General features: G+C 46.6%; 1 protein-coding gene across 8 annotated transcripts in view; it reads left to right on the forward strand.

Annotated features, from left to right (window-relative positions):
• The window catches only part of LOC124709976 (ran-binding protein 3), a 313,168-nt gene extending 294,251 nt beyond the window's left edge, over positions 1–18,917 (forward strand). For all 8 annotated transcript variants that reach the window (XM_047240886.1, XM_047240889.1, XM_047240890.1 and 5 more), the window contains 2 exons: positions 4,839–4,897; positions 15,892–18,917. In XM_047240886.1, the coding sequence (XP_047096842.1) occupies positions 16,051–17,808 (1,758 nt within the window). In that variant the 5' untranslated portion in view covers positions 4,839–4,897; positions 15,892–16,050 and the 3' untranslated portion in view covers positions 17,809–18,917. The remainder of the gene's footprint in view (positions 1–4,838; positions 4,898–15,891) is intronic.
• The last annotated feature ends 2,761 nt before the right edge of the window (positions 18,918–21,678 follow it).

Below are 21,678 nucleotides of genomic sequence, written 5' to 3' on the forward strand. Positions count from 1 at the left end.
AGTAGTATTTAATGATCGAATGCATGACTCGTAGCCATAAATGTATGATTTTAGCTAATGATTAAAATATTAGCTAATGATTAAAAATATCTAAAAGTAATTGCAAGTTACATATTTTTAACTGTTGAATAGCCTCTAAGTAAAGGGAAAAAAATCATTCCCTTCATAATTGGTGGTTTTCATCAATCGACAAAATCCCTTATGCCAGTACTCGATTTAACTCTAATCTAATATACATCAAAATTAATGTTTGTTTGTTGTTTGTTTGTTCGTTCGCTCATCTTCTGTGTGTTTCCGCACCATTCATCCGATGGCGGTGACACTTCGGTGAGTATTTGTGCGAGCACCTTTAAAGGTTTTTGTAAAGATGAGAACCTAACTACCTCTCTTAGGTGTGGGGGTGAAAACGGGTTGACACAAATAACTCAGGAATGTCTGGAGCAATTTCTGTCACTTTTTTTTTTTTGTTTATACATGATTCATTACTTGTATAAGTTGGGGTGGGGATGAGGGTAAGGCGACGTGACATGTAAAAATATTCAACGACCGCTATTAGTATCAAATCCATAGTGTTTGAGTTCGCTAAACTTATTGATAAATCACACTTACGGTGACGTTTCACCGCTAGTGTTGCGGAGAGAGGGCGAGGGTGTGAAAAGATAGTGACATATCAGAATATCTCTGTAACGTCTGAAGTAACTTCTACAAAATTGGCACGTGTAACACCTGCTACGTGGAAAAATTTACTGTGACAGTAAGATATTCGTAAACCCCTGTGGCTGAGAGTTTAGTCAAAAGGTGTGACATAAAAGCAAAACTCAGAAACGCTTGGAGAGGTTTCAACCAAAATTTGATATATAGACGGCTCATTACTGGTATTAAAATACTGTGGAAGAAAGGTGCTCCATTAGATATATTTAACGATGAAACAGCAGGGCGAATTTCGCTAGAGATATGGATGAAACACGTCTGCATTTATATTGTGTAACACGCATGTTTCGGCGAAGCCGCGAGCAAAATATTAGCACACTATACAATAATCCCTGTTGGTTAACTTTGATTCTCTTTCAGTATTTTCGTTGCATCATGACGTATGCATTTTCTAGTAACCCACTCCCAGTAGTCTCCTCACTACGTTTATGATTGTCGAACACTGTCTCTTGCATTTGCAACGAAATTGTTCTTAGTTTGATGTAGTGAAGGTTCAACAAACACGTTTTTATTTTACTCAGATTTATTCAAGGAGTAACTTTCGCTTAGACTTACTTTTCTAACACACATCTACATGGCTACTCTGCATATCACAGTTAAGTGCTTGGCATAGGGTTCATCGAACCTACTTCACTGTAATTCTCTGTTATTCCACTCTTGAACATGCTCGGAAAAAGCGTATGTGCGATCTGCGATATCATATTTTCCTTATTTTATTATGATTATCGTTTTTCCCTATGAAGGGCGCCCTCAACAAAACATTTTCGTATTGGGAAGAGAAAATTGGTGATTGAAATTTCATGAGAAGATCCTGCCGCAACGAGAAGCGCCTTCGTTTTAATGATGTCTACCCCAAATCCTGTATCATGCCCGTCACACTCTCTCCCCTACTTCTCTATAATAGAAAACGTGCTGCTCTTCTTTGAACTTCTTCGGTTTACTCCGTTAATCCTATCTGGTAAGGATCCCACACTGTGCAGCAGTACTCCAAAAGAGGACGGACAAGCGCAGTGGCAGGCAATGTCTATAGGAGATCTGTTGCATCTTCTGGGTGTTATGCCAATAAAACGCAATCTTTGGTTCGCCTTTCCCACAACGTTTCCTGTGTTCCTTCCAAATTAATTAGTAATTCCTAGGTATTTACCTGAATTTACGGCCCTTAGATTTGACTCATTTATCGTGTAACCGGAGGTTAATGGATTCCTTTTAGCAATCACGGGAATGACCTCACACTAACATTACCTTGTTGAATGCCAGAAATAATTTAAATAATTTCTGTTTTACTCATTGACTTTCTGTCAGTTGCTACGAACTGTGAGTGTGTCTGACACATCTTCTCTATTCTTCTTCTATTCCGCTTCTCTATTCCGCGATACCTACTTCTAAGTTACTCATGTTGGCAGCGTTCTTGATTCGAATTCTGGAATATTTGCTTCGCCTCCTATGGTGGAGGAATTTCGGAAGGCTGTGTTTAGTAACTCTGCTTTAGCAGGACTGGCACCGATAGTATTTCCATGCCCATCGCGCAGAGAAGGCATCGATTGTGCCTTGCCACTAGCATGCTTTATATACGACCAGAATCTCTTTGGATTTAGTGCCAGATGCCGAGACAAAGTTCCGTTGTGGAAACTATGGTAAGCATCTCGCATTAAAGTTCACGTCAAATTTCGAGCTTCTGTAAAAGATCTCCATTCGTTTAAATTTGGCATGCTTTTTTCGTTGTTCCTGCTGCAACTGTGTTCTGACCTGTTTTGTGTATCATGGAGGATCAGCTACGTCGTTTGTTAATTTATTTGGTGTAAATCTCTCAATTGCTATGGATGTTATTTCTTTGAATTCAATCCACATCTGGTCTACACTTCCATTGTTAATTTGGAAGGAGTGTAGATTCTCTCTCAGGAAGGCGTCAAGCGTATTTTTATCCGTTTTCTGAACAGATATATTCTTCGTTTATTTTGGTGGGTTCGGTAGTTAAGGTATTCAGTCTCGCTGCGACAACCCTGTGTACACTAATCCTCGTATCCGTTTTGATGCTCGTTATTAGCACAGAATTATTTGTTACTAAAACCAAACCTCCAAATGTCAAGACACTCAGATCGGCACCAAACTTTGTGTGTAGATAGAACGAACTAAATCGGTGTTTTGGTTTATACAGTAATTAAAAGTTCAAAAATGTTCAAATGTGTATGCGAAAACTTATGGGACTTAACTGCTAAGGTCATCAGTCCCTAAGCTTACACACTATTTAACCTAAATTATCCTAAGGACACACACACACACGCACACCCATGCCCGAGGGAGGACTCGAACCTCCGCCGGGACCAAATTAAAAGTAACACCACGACTACGGATCACATGAAAGGCATATCTGTGAGTGACAATGTTGTAATCTCTCGTGGGTAAGTTGATAGAGCGAGGTTCGTCCTACCAAGGGTCCCTCGTTCAAACCGCATAATGACAGTTTGTTTTACCTGTTTACGCGTGAAACTGTTATGTGGGTGATCATTTCCCTGGCGTGTGGCAGGACTTTTCGGAGTTGGAAGCAATGTTCTTTGGGCAGTCTGCTTTCGCTTAGTTAGTTGAAAGAAGCAAACCTGTAGAGCACATGTGTGTAGACAGGTGTAGTGTTCTGTCGGACATGTGCGACAGAACAGACACCACTCGTGATGAAGTAGCTAGTCGATATGTTGTTTCACAGAATAAAAATGAACAATCGGATCAGTAGAATAAAGAAACAATTGCTTCGCACCTGCGAGTATATTAATGGTCCCATACAACACTTTCACGCATAATGCAGTAAAAAATAATTAATTGTCATCATTGGAGTATGATCCCGGGACCCGTGGTATGACGATCTAACGCTATGCGAACTTCGCCGCGGAAGGTATACGTATTAGTTAAGCACAGTTATGCGTTTCCTGTGCTCCGTAGTTCTGGGGTGACTTTAATTAATGTTTACGCGCGTTCTGGTGGACGACAGCACATAGTACGAACTAAATCGGAGTTTCCCAGTTGCCAAGAATAATCTCTACCCATACTAACTCGCAGGAACTATCTACGACAATTTCGCTACAAGATACGCTACTTCTAACAGCAACAAACAAGCCACCGCCAACTGTATTTAGCCTGTCCTCTCTGAACACCGGTAGTTCCTTCGCAAAAATTTCGCCTGAGCTTATCTCCGGCTTTAGCCTGCTTTCAGTGCCTATAACGGCTTGAGCATCAGTGCTTTCTGTAAGCGCTTGGAGCTCTGGTACTTTCCCAACACAGCTACGAAAATTTACAACTTTGTAACCGATGGTTCCTAGATCTACGCCCTTCCTGTTTTTCACGTGCACGTTTTGAGACTGAGGCCTTTCCCCGAGGCCGTCTACATTACTTAAAAAAAAAATTGCTTGTACTTCTTCTTTTCAATGAGTGGTTTAGGTGCAATCCATGGCATCCGAGCATGACTAGCTCAGCTTTTTAGATTCGATGGTCCTCCCCCCCCCCCCCATAGGGTCTCACATTACCCTCTGAGGATATTCTCCACTCTAGTTAATTTAGAAACAATACATTTCGACTGTTTAAAAGCAGAAAAACAAACATCAACAGTAATCTATCGAACATATTGTTTGTTTGGATGCACGTAAGATGACTCCTACTTTCTCACTGTCGAAGGACATGTGCAATTGTTACAGTGTATGTGAGTGTGTATATGTGTACCAGTTTACTTGTAAAATCAAAAATATTAATTCGAAAAGTAATGGCTGACAATGATAGAAGCTGCAGAAATGAACCTGGCTCTCCTGCTTATTAGGCACATGTGTTAGCCATTACACCACAGTAGCATTAGAGGTAACACAGCTGCATGCACTACTCTAGTACCAATGTCCTCCCTAAACAAACTCCAATTCACACCTTCAGTGCATTAGACTAGGATATCCGTGCAGCTGTGTTATTTATACTGCTACGGTGGTGTAATGGCTAACACATCTGTCTAGTCAGCAGGAGACAAGGTCACCGACCGTGACACAAATTTTAATTTATTTCTTCAGCTTTTATCATTACCATAGATAGAGTTGAGACTCATATGTCCCAAGGAATGTCTGACATTTCAGTGATATTTACTTTTGTATTTGTTGCAGGTCAGTGAATTTGCACGACTGGTGTGTGTGTTTGGAGTCATCAGAGGTAGATAGCCACGGTAAGTTAAATATTTTGAACACTTGTTCTTACAACTGTATTTACAGAGACGCTATATTCATGTCGAGTCCATATTTAATATTTCATCTTGGATAATACTTAAATAACTGCAATCATTTTTGTACATGTAGGCTCGGATGTCAGAATGTAGAGACTGCGCCATAGAAGAACTGCGTTGTGCATTTTTGTGAGAGAAAGCTCTTGTTGTTTTTGAGGACACTCCACTTTCAACCTTGACAATAACAATCAGAGCAGGAAAATCCATAAATGAGGAAATACTTTTTCAATCGCCATTTTCACATCTAGCACGCTGTTTCAGGAAGTTAATTTAGAGAGACTAGTTACTCCACAGTTTCATATTTCTCAGTGTACGAGTTTGTGAAAAAAGTACAATGATTATGTGTTGCATGTCATATTTGTGCGGTACCTGACGATTCATAAGATCGACAGCTGGTGTTAGATCTTGCCGCTGGAGAAGTTGCAAGTTGTTAAGTTTCTTTCCACCACTTGGGAGATTCTTACCTCCTGCAGGCAACTCAAGTTATTACAGCCATAAGCACTGTCCAAATTCGTCTACTACAGTAGTGTCGGCTACTGTGGAATTCAGCACCAACACAAACAAGGAAGGAGAGAAGTTGCGATGGCCGGTGGCAGAAGTCCAAAATCATATGTACGTAACACTTGCAGATTAATGGAACACTTTATTCCTAAAAAGGAAGAAACATAACTTTTTGTTGTGATGTGACGTGATGTGTTTCCTGTGCCTCCTACATGCAATTAGTTTTTCACTCTACTACTACTGGCAGAATGCAGACAAGTTTGGTCTTCCTATTAACTCAGTACTGCTGATCTCGAAGTCTGAGACCGAAGTGGACCGATCAACGAAGGGCGGCTGGTTAAGTCAGCGTTGACTTCCACGGCGCTGCGCTGGTCGGTGTGCAGTTGATGTTTATTATTGCACAAGAGTAATTTTGACAATTTTTGCATGAATTAGTACTATTAAAAACTGAAACTCCCTAATTTGTACCATATCACGGCCTTAGTACTTCGAATAAATACATTAAAAAGGAAGTAATCGGATAGCCTGAATTGTTCTTTTGAAGAAAATGATTCGTGTCGTGGTCTGTTAGAACGATCCAAAGTTATTGCTACCATATCTATTTTCTGCTTGCTTTTGTGCATGTAAGCAGAAATTTAATTGGTACATTGAAGACAGGTCAAAACTTTTGCAGCTTTCGTCACCTGTTTGTGACTTCATTAGCGCCAATCCGACTAATAGCATTGCCCCTTTAATAGGACGGAATATCATGTGTGGAAGCTAACAGAGATTTGCAGAATCAGTGACTGCGCTACCTCTCCTCTTCTGTCCTCTCCTTTTCCCTCCCTCCAATTTTACAGTAATTTTGTGCTTTTGTATATAGTTGCGTGCTGCACTTTGACAGTCATTTAAACGGAAAGTGATACATTTTATTGTTTCCGCTTCTCAAATTTCACAGCACCAGTGAGCATATCTCTCATGAGACGCATGTTTTCGTGATGTAATAATACCTTCGTTTTATAACGTAGATTCTTCATATTTTGTGAATAAGTCTCTCCGCAATTAACATAGCCTTTCGTGCAGCGTCTCCTGTTGTAGTTCAAGCCTTCTTCTGAGACTCTGATGCTGACAAAGTGAATCTATAATGAAACACGCAGCTTTTCTAGGAATTTTCTTTTTCTCTTCTGTTAATAAAATTTGATAAGGGTCCCATATCGTCTAAGAGCACGCAACACATGGCCGAACGAGGGTTTTGTAAACGACCACTTTAGCGCGTGAGTTGACTGTCGTAGTATTCTTCTAGTAAGTCAAGCAACTACCTAGTCCATGGCTAGATTTGTACAGCCTTTCCATCGTAAATTACTTCGACAGATGCACTTGTCTGTTCAAAAGTATGCGGTAACTCCTATGTAATGCCGAATTGGTCAGTAGATGTCGCGAGAGGCGGACCCACAAGTATGAAAGGAGGCTGGGAGTATTGGGTTACCGGTTGAGAAGCAGCAACAGCAGAGTGGGTCTGTCAGGAGAGCTCAGTGACTCCGAACGTGGATCTAACATCGGTAAATAATCCATCAGGGACATTTCACCCCCTTCTAACCCTGTAGGTCTATTGTTGGTGATACGATTGTGAAGTGGAAACGCGAAGGAGCAGTCGCAGATAAACCAATCGCTGGCATACTTCATGTACATACGGACGGGAACCGTCGATCATGGCAAAAGGTGGTTGTAAAAAATCTCGCGTGAAATCAGTGGAAGGGATCACTCGGGAGTTCGGAATTGCTACCAGCAGTCCAGCTAGCACAGTGATTGTGCGCAGGGAATTAAAAAGAATGAGGTACAGTGACCAGCAGCTCCCCATAAGCCAAACATTTCTGTAGTCAGTGCTGAGTGTCGCTTGAGTTGGTTGAAAGAGCGATGCCACTGGACAGTGTAAGGCCGGAAGCAAGTGATATGGAGTAACGAATCACGCTATGCTCTGTGGATACCCGATGGAACGGTTTGAGTTTGGCGAATGCCTGGAGAACATTACCAGCCATTATGTGAGGTGCCAACAGAGAAGTAAGGAGGAGGTTGTGGTACTGTATGGGGGCGTTTCGTTTACAGTGTGGTTCTCTTATTGCAGTTAAGAAAACTCTGAATCCGCAGGGATGTGAACACTTTTCACAGCATTGTGTACTGCGTTTAGTAGAGGAAGGGTTCGGAGACGATGATTATTCTTATCAGCGTGACAATGCACCGTCTCACAAAACAACATATGTGAGGAAGGGATTTGTGGGCAGTAACATTCCTGAAAGAGACTGGCCTGCCCAAAACTTGTACTCAACGGAACACTTGTGAGATAATTTAAAACGCCGACTTCGCTCCAGACCCCGGTTTCCAACATCACTACCTTCTTTACTTTTTGGCTCTTAAGGAAGAATGGGCTGCCATTCTTCCACATGCATTCAGACACCTCATTGAAAGTACCCCACGGAATTCAAGTCGCCATAATGGCGAAGGATGGATACATTCCATATTAATGTCCACTACTAGGTGTCCGGATACTTTTGAACAGATAATGTATTTCTATGTATGTCTTTGTTTTTACTGTGTCCAACGGCTGATGGCATATCGGATATTTTCATTTCTTTACACACATTAAAGTTATTTATATTTAAGATAAGATACTAATATTCATACTAGGTGGTGTTCTTCAGCGGTCTCTACGTTTTGCGACAAGTTCCTAATGATTTCACATCCGTGTACACAACTGCGTCGTCTGTGGAATACCTCAGGAGTGATTGACATGCGTTATAAACATTGCTCGGACCTATTGCGCTGGCACTTCTCTAGTAATCGGTGCTTCCGATCTTTTTCAGATGAAATTCATATTGACAAATCATTCCTCTTTGAATTTGTGCAGTTTCGTTTTCTCCATTTTCCAGCAGCTTCTATGGAAGCCAAGTTTCACCACTCTCTTGTTTCTTATCGGTTTGATAAAACGCATTGTACCTAAGAAAGACACAGCATTTTCGAGATAAGGTACGTTAGGTCTGAAGCGATGCTCATCGGACGCTACTTCCGCATCCCATGACACTTCCCCATTAGGACGATGCAGTAAATTCTGTTTGCAAGGAAGTCTTCAGTTCAGTCGCTTACCTGATCGAATATTCGATATGTAATTATTTCGGTTACTAGGCGACTGTATCGAAGACTCTCTGGAACCAAAGAAACATGCCGTCTTGTTCCTTCCGGACGTTCTAACTAGAAGAGCAAGCTTGGTTCCACGCGATCGGACATTGCGGATGCAATGTTATTGTGGGATGTGCAGAAAATGCATCATGTGCGATGACAAATGAAGTCAGTGAGATAAGTCTATTCTTCTGCGGAGATTCGACTCTTCTTTTATATAGCAAAACTACTATCATATTTTTTCAGTCGTGTAATTTGTTTTGTTGTTTCAGCAGCCTACCATACACCGTTGCTAAACATGAGGCCAGTTCTCCTACCTTACTAAGTTTGACCTAACGTTGGATTTACTGACTGCTCGATTTCATTGAATTCTTCAAACATTAACAATCATTGCGCTTGTTTTCACTTGGTCAGCTTTTGTAGTAACTTTGTGATTATGTTATTGATCTGTCTAGAGTTCTGTCAGTCCCTTTCTGTCACTCAGGAATAAACTGTATAAGTACATGCCAAACACCCGTCGACTCTCTTCCTCGAGAGTTGATTGTTTGCTGTTGGCAGCTCGATTGGTTTCTAATTGTTTGAATACATTTTTGCTATGTTTACAGCAGTGCAAAATTTGAGCATGTGTGGTGTCGCAAAAATGCAATACCTTTCTCGCGTTAAAACCCGGTTAATGATAACAAAATAAATGTGAAAGCGATAGGCATTCTCATAAGTAAGCCCCCTGCGGGTTCGGGGGTAAGAATAGGCCCGCGGTATTCCTGCCTGTCGTAAGAGGCGACTAAAAGGAGTCTCAAACGTTTCGGCCTTCTGTGATGGTCCCCTCTTGGGTTTGACCTCCTTTTTTCTTCCAAATTTCCGTCGTCAGTGCGTGCCATTTGGGGAAGGACACCTTACGTGGTGTTTTTGTATTGGTCCATCATGCTCCACCATCTTGCATGTTACCTATTGTCGTGTGGGGGGGACTACGCCCAACATCTTCCGGGTGGTCTCCTTCTCGCCTTGTGCGCACTCTTCTTCTTAGCGCCTACGACAACTGTGGACCCTTTAAACACCTAAAATCCAGCACGGTAGCCAGTCCGTTGTGGTGGGGTCGTCATGTACCCTCTTGGTGGTAGCCCCCTGACCACGCAGGGATCGCACTACAGATGCCTGAGCTGTTTCCTCCCCATGCATGCCAAGGAGTATGTGCCCATCTTGTCTGGGGCACGGGGACTCCGGGCAACGGGATATCGGCCAGGTACCCGTTGCTTTGGCTGGGTGGCGCCCTTGGGGAGAGCCCTCGTTCGGAGTAGGTGGCATCTGGGCGGATGTGGCGCAATGAAGCGCAATAAATCACATCAAGCTGGTGGTCGCACGGCCACCAGCGTCTCTAAGCGAGGTAGAGTCGACTTCGATGCTGCGCAGTATGACCCTCAGACGTTCCCCTCGTTGGCTGCGCCATGGGAGGGACGCCGATCTAGTGCCAAGCGGGAGCCTTACGTACCGCAATACCTTGTCTGCAGCAGGACTGATGGTGACTCCTTTCTTCCGACGAAGCCTATGTTTTTTGTGGAACACCTGGAGGATAAGTTTGGGGAAGTGGCGGGGTTGTCAAAAATGAGGAATGGGTCCATCCTCCTCAAGACGTCCTCCCCAGCCCAGTCACGAGCGTTGCTCTTGTGTGATAAGCTGGGTGACGTCCCTGTTACCGTCACTCCCCACAGTAGCTTAAATATGGTCCAGGGGATTATTTACCATCGTGACCTCTTGTTGCAATCCGATGACGAGCTGAGAGCCGACTTGGAACGACGTGGTGTGCATTTTGTCCGTCGTGTCCATCGAGGACCCAAGACAAACAGGGTGGCCACCGGTGCCTTTATCTTGGCCTTTGAGGGTGATGTCTTGCCCGAGAAGGTCAAGGTGATGGTTTACCGTTGCGACGTCAAGCCATACGTGCCTCCCCCGATGCGGTGCTTCCAGTGCTGGAAGTTTGGGCATATGTCCTCCCGTTGCCTATCCAGCGCTACATGTCGAGATTGCGGACGCCCCTCTCATCCTGATTCTCCATGTGCGCCTCCGCCTGTATGTGTTAACTGTGGGGAGCACCACTCTCCATGCTCGCCGGATTGCCCCGTTCTTCATAAGGAGCGGAAGATCATGGAATTTAAGACCCTGGACCGGCTTACTTATCGAGAGGCTAAACAGAAATATGAAAGGTTGTATCCTGCTTCCCTTCGAACATCTTATGCTGCAGCCACGTTATCGTCGCCCGCACGAGCGACGGTTGTCGCTTCATCTGTGCCGCCTTCAGTGGGCCCTCGGGGCCATGTATCTCTGTCTGCCCCCCTCGTGCCTGGGGGCAAGCCTTCCTCTCTTGCCCCCTTAGCAGTTGGGGGCAAACCCTCTTCTGTCGCTCCCCCCAAGCTTACTTCGGGAGTGACATCTGCTCCACAACCGGGAGGCTCGATTCCTCCCCCTCCTTCTCCGGCGGCGTTGCCTCCGCCGGTTCCTCTCTCGCGGAAGGGGTCCCTCGGGGCTCTCCCTTCCTCCGTTTCTTCTCCTTCCCAGCCGGATGTCAGCCAGTGGCTGAAGGTTCCACCACCTGCTGGTCGTAGGGCTTCTGCGTCGTCGTCAGCCTCCGACGCTCCTTCAGAGAAGCTCTCCCAGCCCTCTCACCCTACGGGCAGACGCGAGAAGAAGGAACGGAATGTGTCCAAGAAGAAGGACGTTCCGGCGGTTTCAGCACCGCCTGCTGTACATAGCCCTGGCTCCGGGGATGAGGTGGAGATCCTCGCCTCTGCCGCGGATCTCGCCCTCACGGAACCCTTGGGGGCCTCTCCTATGGACTCAGCTGACTCTCCCCCAGTGGCGGCGGTTGGCTCTGAAGCGCTGTCTGCCTCTTAGTCGCATTCACGCCCTCCCAGTCCCTTCCTGCTTCCATTCTCCAATGGAACTGCGGCGGTTATTTCCGCCACCTGCCAGAGCTCCGGATGCTTCTGAGTGATTCCCCTGTTCTCCGCATTGCTCTGCAGGAAACTTGGTTTCCTGCACTGCGGACCCCCGCCCTTCGCGGTTATCGGGGATACTATAAGAACCGTGCTGCCTGTCACCGAGCGTCAGGTGGGGTTTGCCTCTTTGTTCACCACTCTGTCTGTAGCTCGCCAGTACCCCTTCAGACGCCTTTAGAGGCAGTTGCTGCCAGGGTTGAGCTCTCGCCGGCTATTACTGTTTGCTCTGTTTACATTCCTCCGGATGGGGAGCTCCCCCGCCATGTCTTGGCTGCGCTGCTGGCTCAACTCCCGCCACCATTGCTGCTTCTGGGCGATTTCAATGCCCACAATCCTCTATGGGGTGGGACTGTCTCCGATGATCGCGGTCGGGCCGTGGAGCATGTGTTGGCTCAGCTCGACCTTAGCCTCTTGAACACCGGTGCTCCCACGCATTTCAGTGTGGCCCATGGCTCGTTCTCGGCCATCGATCTCTCTATTTGCAGCCCTGGACTTGTCCCATCCCTCCACTGGAGGGTGCATCCTGACCTGTGTGGCAGTGACCATTTTCCCATCTATTTGTCACTGCCACAGTGTCATTCTTCTGGGCACTTGCCCCGCTGGGCTCTCCACAGGGCTGACTGGCCAGCTTTTACTTCCGCTGTACCCATTGCGTCTCCCCCACAGGGTGACATTGACGAGGTGGTCCGTGTTTTCACCACGTCCATCATTTCGGCGGCCGAGGCTGCCATCCCCCGTTCCTCTGGCCTCCCTCGGCGGAAGGCTGTCCCCTGGTGGTCGCCGGAGATTGCTGAGGCTATTCGCGACCGTAGGCGGGCTCCCCAGCGTCATAGGCGGCACCCGTCTCTGGAGACCCTCATCGCCTTTTAAGAGGCTCCGTGCCTTCGCCCGTCGTCTTATTGCACGGCGTAAGCAGGAGTGCTGGGAGAGGTACGTCTCCTCCCTGGGCTCCCGTGTCTCGTCCTCGCACGTGTGGTCCCGGATCCGGCGGATTTATGGCTCCCAGACCCCTATGGGTGTCCCTGGGCTCTCCTGGGACGGCGCTGTCTGCACGGACGCTGCCGCCATTGCTGAACGGCTAGCCGCGCACTTTGCTCAGAGCTCTGCGACTGCATCCTATCCCCCCGCCTTTCGCTCTCTAAAGGAGCGAGCCGAGCGGACGCCGTTCTCATTCCACACGCGTCGTTCTGAAACATACAATGCTCCTTTCAGCGAGAGGGAATTCCTCGCCGCCCTCGCCGATTGCCCTGATACAGCACCAGGCCCAGACTGCATCCACGCGCAGATGCTGAAGCATCTCTCCAGGGACTGCCAGAGACACATTCTCGCGATATTTAATCGCATTTGGAGCGAAGGCGTGTTCCCGTCGCAATGGCGGGAGGGCGTTATTGTCCCCATCTTGAAACCCGGTGCGGACCCACTGGCGGTGGACAGCTATCGTCCCATTACCCTCACCAACGTTTTGTGCAAATTGCTCGAACGTATGGTGGGGCGGCGTTTGTGTTGGGTCCTTGAGTCGCGCGGTCTCCTCGCTCCATCCCAGGGTGGCTTCCGTCGGGGCCGGTCTGCAGTGGACAATTTGGTGCGGCTGGAATCTGCTGTCCGTACGGCTTTTGCCCGACGTCAGCATCTTGTTGCTGTATTTTTCGATCTGCGGAAGGCGTATGACACCACATGGAGGCATCACATCCTCGCCACGTTGCATGGGTGGGGTCTTCGTGGTCGGCTCCCGGCTTTCCTTCAAACCTTTTTATTGCGCAGCTCTTTCCGGGTGCAAGTCGGCGTCACCTCTAGTTCCTCTTATATACAGGAAAATGGGGTCCCGCAGGGCTCGGTGTTGAGCGTCTCCTTATTTTTAGTGGCCATTAATGGTCTGGCAGCAGCAGTGGGGTCGTCGGTGTCTCGTTCTTTGTATGCCGACGACTTCTGCATCTCATTTAGCTCCACGACTACGGGAGTCGCCGAACGCAGGCTGCAAGTCGCCGTTCGCAAGGCAGCATCATGGGCACTGACTCATGGCTTTCAGTTCTCTGCTGCCAAGACTCGAGTAATGCACTTCTGCAGGCGTCGGACGGTCCACCCTCATCCTGCACTTTACCTCGACGGCCACCTGCTTGAAGTGGTGGACACTTGCCGCTTCTTGGGACTCGTGTTTGATGCCCGGCTCACATGGGTTCCTCATGTTACTCAGCTGAAGCAAAAATGCTGGCGGCACCTCAACGCCCTCCGCTGCCTTAGCCACACGTCTTGGGGTGCAGATCGCTGCACGCTGCTGCGGTTGTACAGAGCCCTTGTGCAGTCCCGGCTTGATTATGGGAGCCTGGCCTATGGGTCTGCGTCCCCCTCAGTGTTAAAGTTGTTAGACCCCATACACCACTGTGGGGTTAGGCTTGCCACTGGCGCTTTTCGCACCAGCCCCGTGGATAGTCTACTGGTGGAGGCCGGGGTTCCCCCACTGCGGATTCGCCGCCATCGTCTGCTTGTCGACTATGCTGTCCACGTTCATTGCTCGCCAGATCATCCCAATCGTCGCCTGTTTTTCCCTGCTATGGTCCTCCATCTGCCCGAACGGCGCCCTAGGTCTGGGCTTTCCATAGCTGCCCGTGTCCAGTCCCTGCTGTCAGGACTGGGGTCATTCCCTCTTCTGCCTCCCTTCCGGGTCCGTACACCTACGCCTCCCTGGTGTTTGTCCCGGCCGTCCGTCCGTCTGGACTTGGCACAGGGACCCAAGGACTCGGTTCCGCCTGTGGCCCTCCGTCGCCGTTTTCTTGCTCTCCTCGCCTCATTTTCGGACTGTGAGACTGTCTACACTGATGGTTCCCTGGTTGATGGTCGCACTGCCTACTCTTTTGCTCATGCTGCTCATGTTGAGCAGCGCTCCTTGCCGGCTGGCTGCAGTATTTTTACTGCAGAGCTGGTGGCCATATTGCGCGCTCTTGACCATATGCGTTTCTGCTTAGGTAGGTCCGTCGTGATCTGCAGCGACTCCCTGAGCAGCCTTCAGGCCATCGACCGCTGCTATCCCTCCTCTCCTCTGGTGTCCTCCATTCAGGAGACTGTTTCCGCCATTGCCCGTTCTGGTCGTTCGGTGGTCCTGGTTTGGACGCCCGGTCATGTTGGCATCCCAGGGAACGAACGTGTAGACAGGCTGGCCAAAGGGGCGATCGACGCCCCGGCTTTGGAGATCGGCCTTACGGCTCGCGACCAGCAGATGGTGTTGCGCCGTAAGCTGATTGGGATGTGGGCTGCTGAGTGGCGTGGCATGACAGCCCCGAATAAACTGCGAGCTGTCAAGGAGACGACCGCCGTGTGGCGTTCCTCCCTGCGGGCTTCTCGCAGGGACTCGGTAGTCCTGTGTCGGCTGGGCATCGGCCATACGTACCTGACGCACGGCCATCTCTTGCGTCAGGAGGATCCCCCCCTGTGTCAGTGTGGGTCCCGGCTGACGGTCGGCCACATTTTGCTGGAGTGTCCTCGACTGCGCACACTCCGGCAATCTTTTAATCTCCCGGGCACTTTGGCTTTGGTTTTATCTGACGATGCCTCCAGGGCTGATGACGTTTTAAATTTTATCCGTGGTAGTCCGTTTTATGGTTCGATTTAGGGAGGTCCTGCACCTTTCCCTTTCTGTGTCTTTTGTCCTTGTGTCTGTTGCTGTTCTGGTGTGCCGTGAGATGGTTGACTCTTTCCCATTTTTGTTCTCGTGGTCAGTCAACCAGTCTCCGGCCATCTTCCTTTCTTCTGTTTCTTTCTGTCTGGTGTTCCTCTGTCCTGTTCTTGTTTGTAGTGTTTGTTGCTGCATTTGTGTTCTTTTAGCTCCTGGGGGGACGTCTCCTCCCCCTTTGGTTTTTACCTGTTCCGTCGATTTTGGGCTCGCCTGATTTTGGAATGGGGGACTGATGACCTTCGCTGTTTAGTCCCCCTTAAACATCCCAACAACCACCACCATCTCATAAGTAATATTACGCCACTAATGTGTTGTTTTATAGTAATGTTATTTCGAACTGGCTGGTACCTTATAAATATGCATTTTTTGCGTTAAAATTCATTTTTACTTTGACTCTGAGGAAACTTTGTACGAATCTGTGAATTAAATTTTGCACTGCACCAGATTCGTTAGTGTTGACTAATTTATTGAAAATTATAATACTTATTTGTCTGATAACTGATTCCATATTGATATTTTACTAAAGCTATTCGGTCTTGTTCATATCTTAATTTAAAGACATATACAATGAAACTGAATGTGAATTTTATTTTTTTTAATTATTTCTTTTTGTTCTTTTGATAAACTAGAGTACACTGAAGACTGGAGGAATCCTTAAGGAAGAAGCCAGCCAAAATCAGCATCTACAAGGCACTTACTGGAAGAGTACGCGGCTTAGCAGCGATTACGTGACACCGAAACCAGTGATCGTGTGAAACTGTAATGAGCAATAGCTTTTGATTAATTTTATGGACACTAGGATGGAAAATACTAAACCAGATGTGCTGCAGGACGGTCCGCTGGACCAACAGCGGAAGGATAACGATAATGTTGGAGATGCCAATAATTCGTTGTCGTCTGAAGCTTCTGTTGTGGAAGACAATCGCAATGAAGAAGTGAAGTTTCAGAGAGACAAAGTACATACTGATCCTCCCGTATTCTCCCCACTGAAGAACTTTTCGTCCCGCCCGCCAACAGATTCAGTAACTCATCCTAACGTTGGGAAACCGTTGCTACTGCGGCCGTCCGTGCTATCGGGAAGTTCCTCTGAATTGGGAAGTGCCGCATCGAAACCGGACAGTGGTTCCTTTTCTTCTGCATTTGGTGTGAGACCCATGGCGTTTTCCTTTGCGACGGCAACTAAAGATCAGGCAGGATCGGCGAGGCCTTTCCTTCTGCGTCCCTCGAAACTGACAGCTCCCGTTTCAGAGCAAAACGACGGAACGGGAAAATCTGCTGCAACGTCTAGCTTATTCGGGGCCAAGCCCTCCATTTCTTCCGATTTATCTAAGGAGCCTGCTGCCGGGTCAAGTCCGAGCAAGCCCATTTTTCTTAGGCCCTCAAAGTTGGCCGTAGCTTCACCGGAGAAGGGGTCAGATCCCACTGCAGGTAATGATTCTGTTGGAGACGAATCAAAGACTGTCGCTTCTTCTGAGTCGGGCTCAGATGTTAGAGACGAAACAAATGCAACGAAATCTGCAGTTCTTAGACCTTCTCAGCTGGCTGCTACTACGGCAGATTTGCAGATATCAGAAAAAACTGCACCTCCGAAGAACCCGTTCGCTAGAGTACCCGCTTTTAGCGAAGATAAAGAGGAGAAGGAAGAGAAAGGGTTGGGAGAGAGTGGTGATAGTCAGTGTGCATCAGAAACTCAGGTTTCCAGTTCGACGGCGCTCCCAAAGTTTGTTCGGCTGACCACCGGATCGTCTGTTGTCACTCCTGTGGTGTCGGTACCACCGGTCGTCAATCCTGTTGTGACAGTGGCATCTGCGCCCCCTACTTTTGTGTTCGGGCAGAACTTGTTAGACAGAGTAGAAACGAAGGAAAACAATGCAGCAACTCAACAGCATTTAGAATCGAATGGAGCTAATTCCTCCGAAATGTTGTTCACGTCGGTGATCAGGAAGGAGGACAGCAACGACGGAAGCAACAGCGAAGGCGCGGAGAGGCCGCCGTCCAAGAGCCTGAGCGACGCGGCGAGAGAATACGAAGAATCGCGGGCCGCCAAGAGGAAGTACGAGGAGGTGGCCGTGGTCACCGGCGAGGAGGACGAGGCGAACGTGGTGCAGATGAACTGCAAGCTGTACGCGTTCGAGAAGTCCAAGGGCACGTGGGTTGAGCGCGGCCGCGGCACATTGCGTCTCAACGACCGCGAATCGGCGCTGGGCGCACAGTCGCGCGTCGTGGTGCGCACGGCGGGCAACCTGCGCGTCGTCATTAACACGAAGGTGTGGGCCGGCATGGTGGTGGAGCGCGCCAGTCCCAAGAGCGTGCGCCTCACCGCCATGGACACGACCGGCGAGGTCAAGGTCTTCCTCGTGTCCGGCTCCCAGAAGGAGACGGAGCAGCTGTACAAGTCGCTGGTGGCCCGCGTCGAGCGGCAGCGGGCTGCTAACGCGCACGCCTCGCCGCCCGCGCGCACGGACTCGGACGCCCCGCCGACCAATCCAGAGCCGAAGCGCGTCGCGCAGGACGCCGACACGGGGGAGCCGGCCGCGACGCTCTAGGCACTGCCTTAGCTCTCTGCTGCTAGTTAGAGTCTGCCTTGTTCGTGTCGTGGCCTATACATGATCGTCATTGTTCACAATTCCTTTCCTTTCACACCCCTGTATCGTATCTGCAGATTAACACCACCATTTGCGCCATTCCTTCTGACAGCTTCGTCCTAGACACTTCTTTTTTCCAGTTTATTTACTTGTCACGGTGTGTGTATTTATTTATCCGGATATGTGACAATAAATGATCACATCATGTGAACAGGAAACCCCTCGTTTATAGGTCCACGCTGCAGAATAGCGCTTTAAATGTCGATGGCGCCCTCCCCCGGGTGGCAGGCTACGTAATCTGAATGACGGAGTCATGTTGTTGTTAATAAAACACCGTCTGTAGGTACTGCCTCTCTGGATGTTTCATTATCTGCTATAATTTCGTGGAATGCTTTTATTGGCGTTTCGGACAAACGGGTTATTGTGCTGAATTTGGGATACTGGTAGCCTCATCCTTGGGGCCCACAGTGGCCGTGCTGACGTGAAAATGTTAATGAGCCCTGGGCCCTCAAATGTCAGCTTTTTGAGTTTGACTTTGTGTTAACTGACACTCAGCTGCTTTGGACATAGTCTCCTCTAACTAACCTGTTTCCCGCGGAAGTGCTGAAGTAAAGAGGCCGCTAAAAGGCGTTACACAATTTCTTATTTTCATTTAAATATTTTACAATTGCAGATCTTTGCCCAATCTGTGATTTTATTTTTTTTTAGCATTTCATTGTAATAGATATATTGGCGGCAATGATCGATGTGTTCGCTATTATCACTCGCTTCTCAGAAGCACTGTCTTGTGTTTGTTTGTGTAATTTAGTACTTGCCTGTACGTGTCCTACATAGACTCGGAGACTAGTGGCACCTATTAAAACTTGAAGTTTATTGCTGTCCGTATACTTTTTTGTTCTGTGATTTGTTTCTATGATTAAATTAGGAAATAAAATTATCTTGTATGGCCTTAACAGATGAATGTACTGAGACAAATAATGTAACAATGTAGATGTCGTTGGCGAAATGACAAGCATATCAAATGGCGTACTGAACATGATTGTTTATGGAATAAAGAAAATAATTTTTGATTTGGTGCTTTATTATTCCTTAAACAGGGAGCATGTACCAAACTAAAATCTCTTAAATTCTTCCTCACTCTGTGACACAATTAACAAAATAATTATAAAAACAGAGAGACAGGAACATTAACTTGCTGTCCTTCCATAGAATAACTGTGCTCTTTCTAGCCACATGTTGATTTTATGTGTGTGACAAACTATACCTGATAAGCTCTGAGCTCAGGAAAGTGTCAGTAGGCAGATGTTTGTAAGGGATTTCGTGACATATGAAGCTGCCATTTGTTCTAAAATTTCTTCTTCTAAAATAAACCTTCTCCACACATTATTTACTGACTTCCTTTTTAAATCTGTAGTGAAACTGCGAACATTGAAATTAAAACCTTAAACCAGTACCAATTATTTATTCATGGAATTCATGTGATGCACGTGTTCTTATGTGAAGAGTTGTAGATTGCATGCAGGAATTTTGTAAACCAAACTGAAAACACAAGATTTGTATGACTATTACAGACATGTTAGAGGCTGAGAAGGCTATATGGAACAAAAGACTACAAGATGGAAAATATTCACTTCCTTTTTTGCTTTATATTTCATTTATTGAGTGTGCAGAACACGTTAACTAGCTGACAAAATTGATGTTGCCTGTGCCTAGTGATTTTGATTAAAAAGGGGAAATAAGAGTTTTTCATGACACACCAATGTTGAAAACTACATCATGCAAATATAATACATGTATTCTACAATTGGCAGAAACAAGTAGAGCCAAAAATTTCTGTATTATTATTATTACTGGTGTTGCTATTTATTTCTAAAGAGTTGTAGTCTGCAGACATAAAAACACTTTGGCATTGTGTGTCTATGAGATAAACAAGTTGGTATGAACAGTGGAATATAGTGGCTGCCTTAATGTTAAATTTTTGATTTCTAACAAATAAAATTAATGTGTTACAATGATTTTTTAAGGAAAGGCTTCACAAATGTAGAAATCGTATATCTGAACCACATGACAGTTCAAGAAAGCCGTTGATACAAGAGTTGCACAACTAAGTTATTGGTTAAGGTTTATTGCTATGAAAAGTGTATTTACAGAATATTTTTTACGGCATAAAGTTATCACAGTCGAACTGTAACTGATGGGTGACAGTCCGTGAATCTGTGAGGGAATGAAACAAGAAGAAAGAGGGGGGTGTAACATCCTTAACATTATCTTCACTCTTCAACTAACGAAATAAGTCCAGTGGGAACGGTAAGAACAAGACGCAACACTGTGCGCCACATTCTGTCATCAATGCTCGTCAGCTACATCCACATATGACCTCCGCAAGACATTGTACTATGTCTGACAGAGCCTACTTCAAACCAATATTAGCTATCCCATTCGATCAGTGTAATGAACAAGGTAAAAATGAATGTTTGCGCCCAAATTTTCCCCTTATTTTCCTGGTTCATACACGAGATATGTGATCGTAGGAGCTAAATTGTTGTACAGTCTCTAATTCCAGTCCTATAAATTTATCGGAAAAGGTTCTGCAGAACACACAGGAATCGTTGGAAGAAAGACAAAGGTTAAATTACCTGAGCATTGTCACTTTCATATGGGCTTTATCGACCTGTTAAAATTATAGGAGTGCCCCTCAGATTTCAAAGTATGCTGTCATATGAATCTGGTAATGACTCTATTTCCTGGAACAAGCTCTAGAATTGGTCACATGAGCACCTGCTATGTGCTTTCCTTTACAGATGGACTGAGCTGCCCACTCACATAAAGTAACTGGGCTTACATTTATCTCCAACCACACAGAGGTGATGGGAGTATAACCGTCTTCATTCTGAGCATAAGGAAAGATTTCATAGGGATTACAGAATCTGCAATTTGATGTTATTTGTTTGTGATAAGATCTTGTTATGCCTCGTGTAATGAGGAGGAAATTCAACCAGCACATCTCGGATTTCAGCAGTGGTGAGATTGTGACCCATCGAGACGGCTGTTCATTGTACCACGATATTGTTGCTCACGTTGGACAGGACCATGTGAATATGGAATTAGGAGAGCCGTTCTCAATGTAATCAAGTATCTGAACAGTTCCAGGAGACTAGTGCCTGAGAAGATCGACATTGATTTACTCCAAAGTGCAGTGTCGTAGTGTCACGTCATTTACCGTGAGCCAGGGAATGGGCTTGTGTGGAGCGAGTCAAGTAGTCACAAGGACATCTGGAGCACCACTTTCACTTTGGCAACCATTGAAGCAGCTTTCCTTGATTATGGGGCAGTAGAGAAGAGCACTGACAGTGATGTGTCAAACTACACTGATGAACGCTACAGCATCGTTTTGTTTCAGGCTAGTCACGGTTCTGCATAAATCATCATGATGACCGTATCTGTGCCTGCAGCTCCAAGGAAAACTAACGCTGCCATATAACATTCTTCATAGGGGTCCAGCGTCAGTGGTGATGGTATGAGGTTTAATTAGGTATACAACATGATCACCTCTGGTTCACATAGCCGAGAACTTGGACGGAAGTCATTACATTTCTGACGTAGTACAATAGGTGATTGTGCCCTGTGTCAATGTGACATCTTGTAGGCATGCTGTCGTCGTCGTCGTCGTCGTCGTCGTCATCATCATCATCATCATCATCATCATCATCTAACTCTCTACGAAGGGAATTCGACTGTTGTGCTGGTCAACACGCGTAAGGTTACAGTCTTCTCAATTACTAGCGCACTCTGTAATTCCTATTTTTGGGTATCTGTTTTTCTGCCGTTTCT

The sequence above is a fragment of the Schistocerca piceifrons genome, chromosome 1, assembly GCF_021461385.2.
Source record: "Schistocerca piceifrons isolate TAMUIC-IGC-003096 chromosome 1, iqSchPice1.1, whole genome shotgun sequence".
Classification (NCBI taxonomy): domain Eukaryota; kingdom Metazoa; phylum Arthropoda; class Insecta; order Orthoptera; family Acrididae; genus Schistocerca; species Schistocerca piceifrons.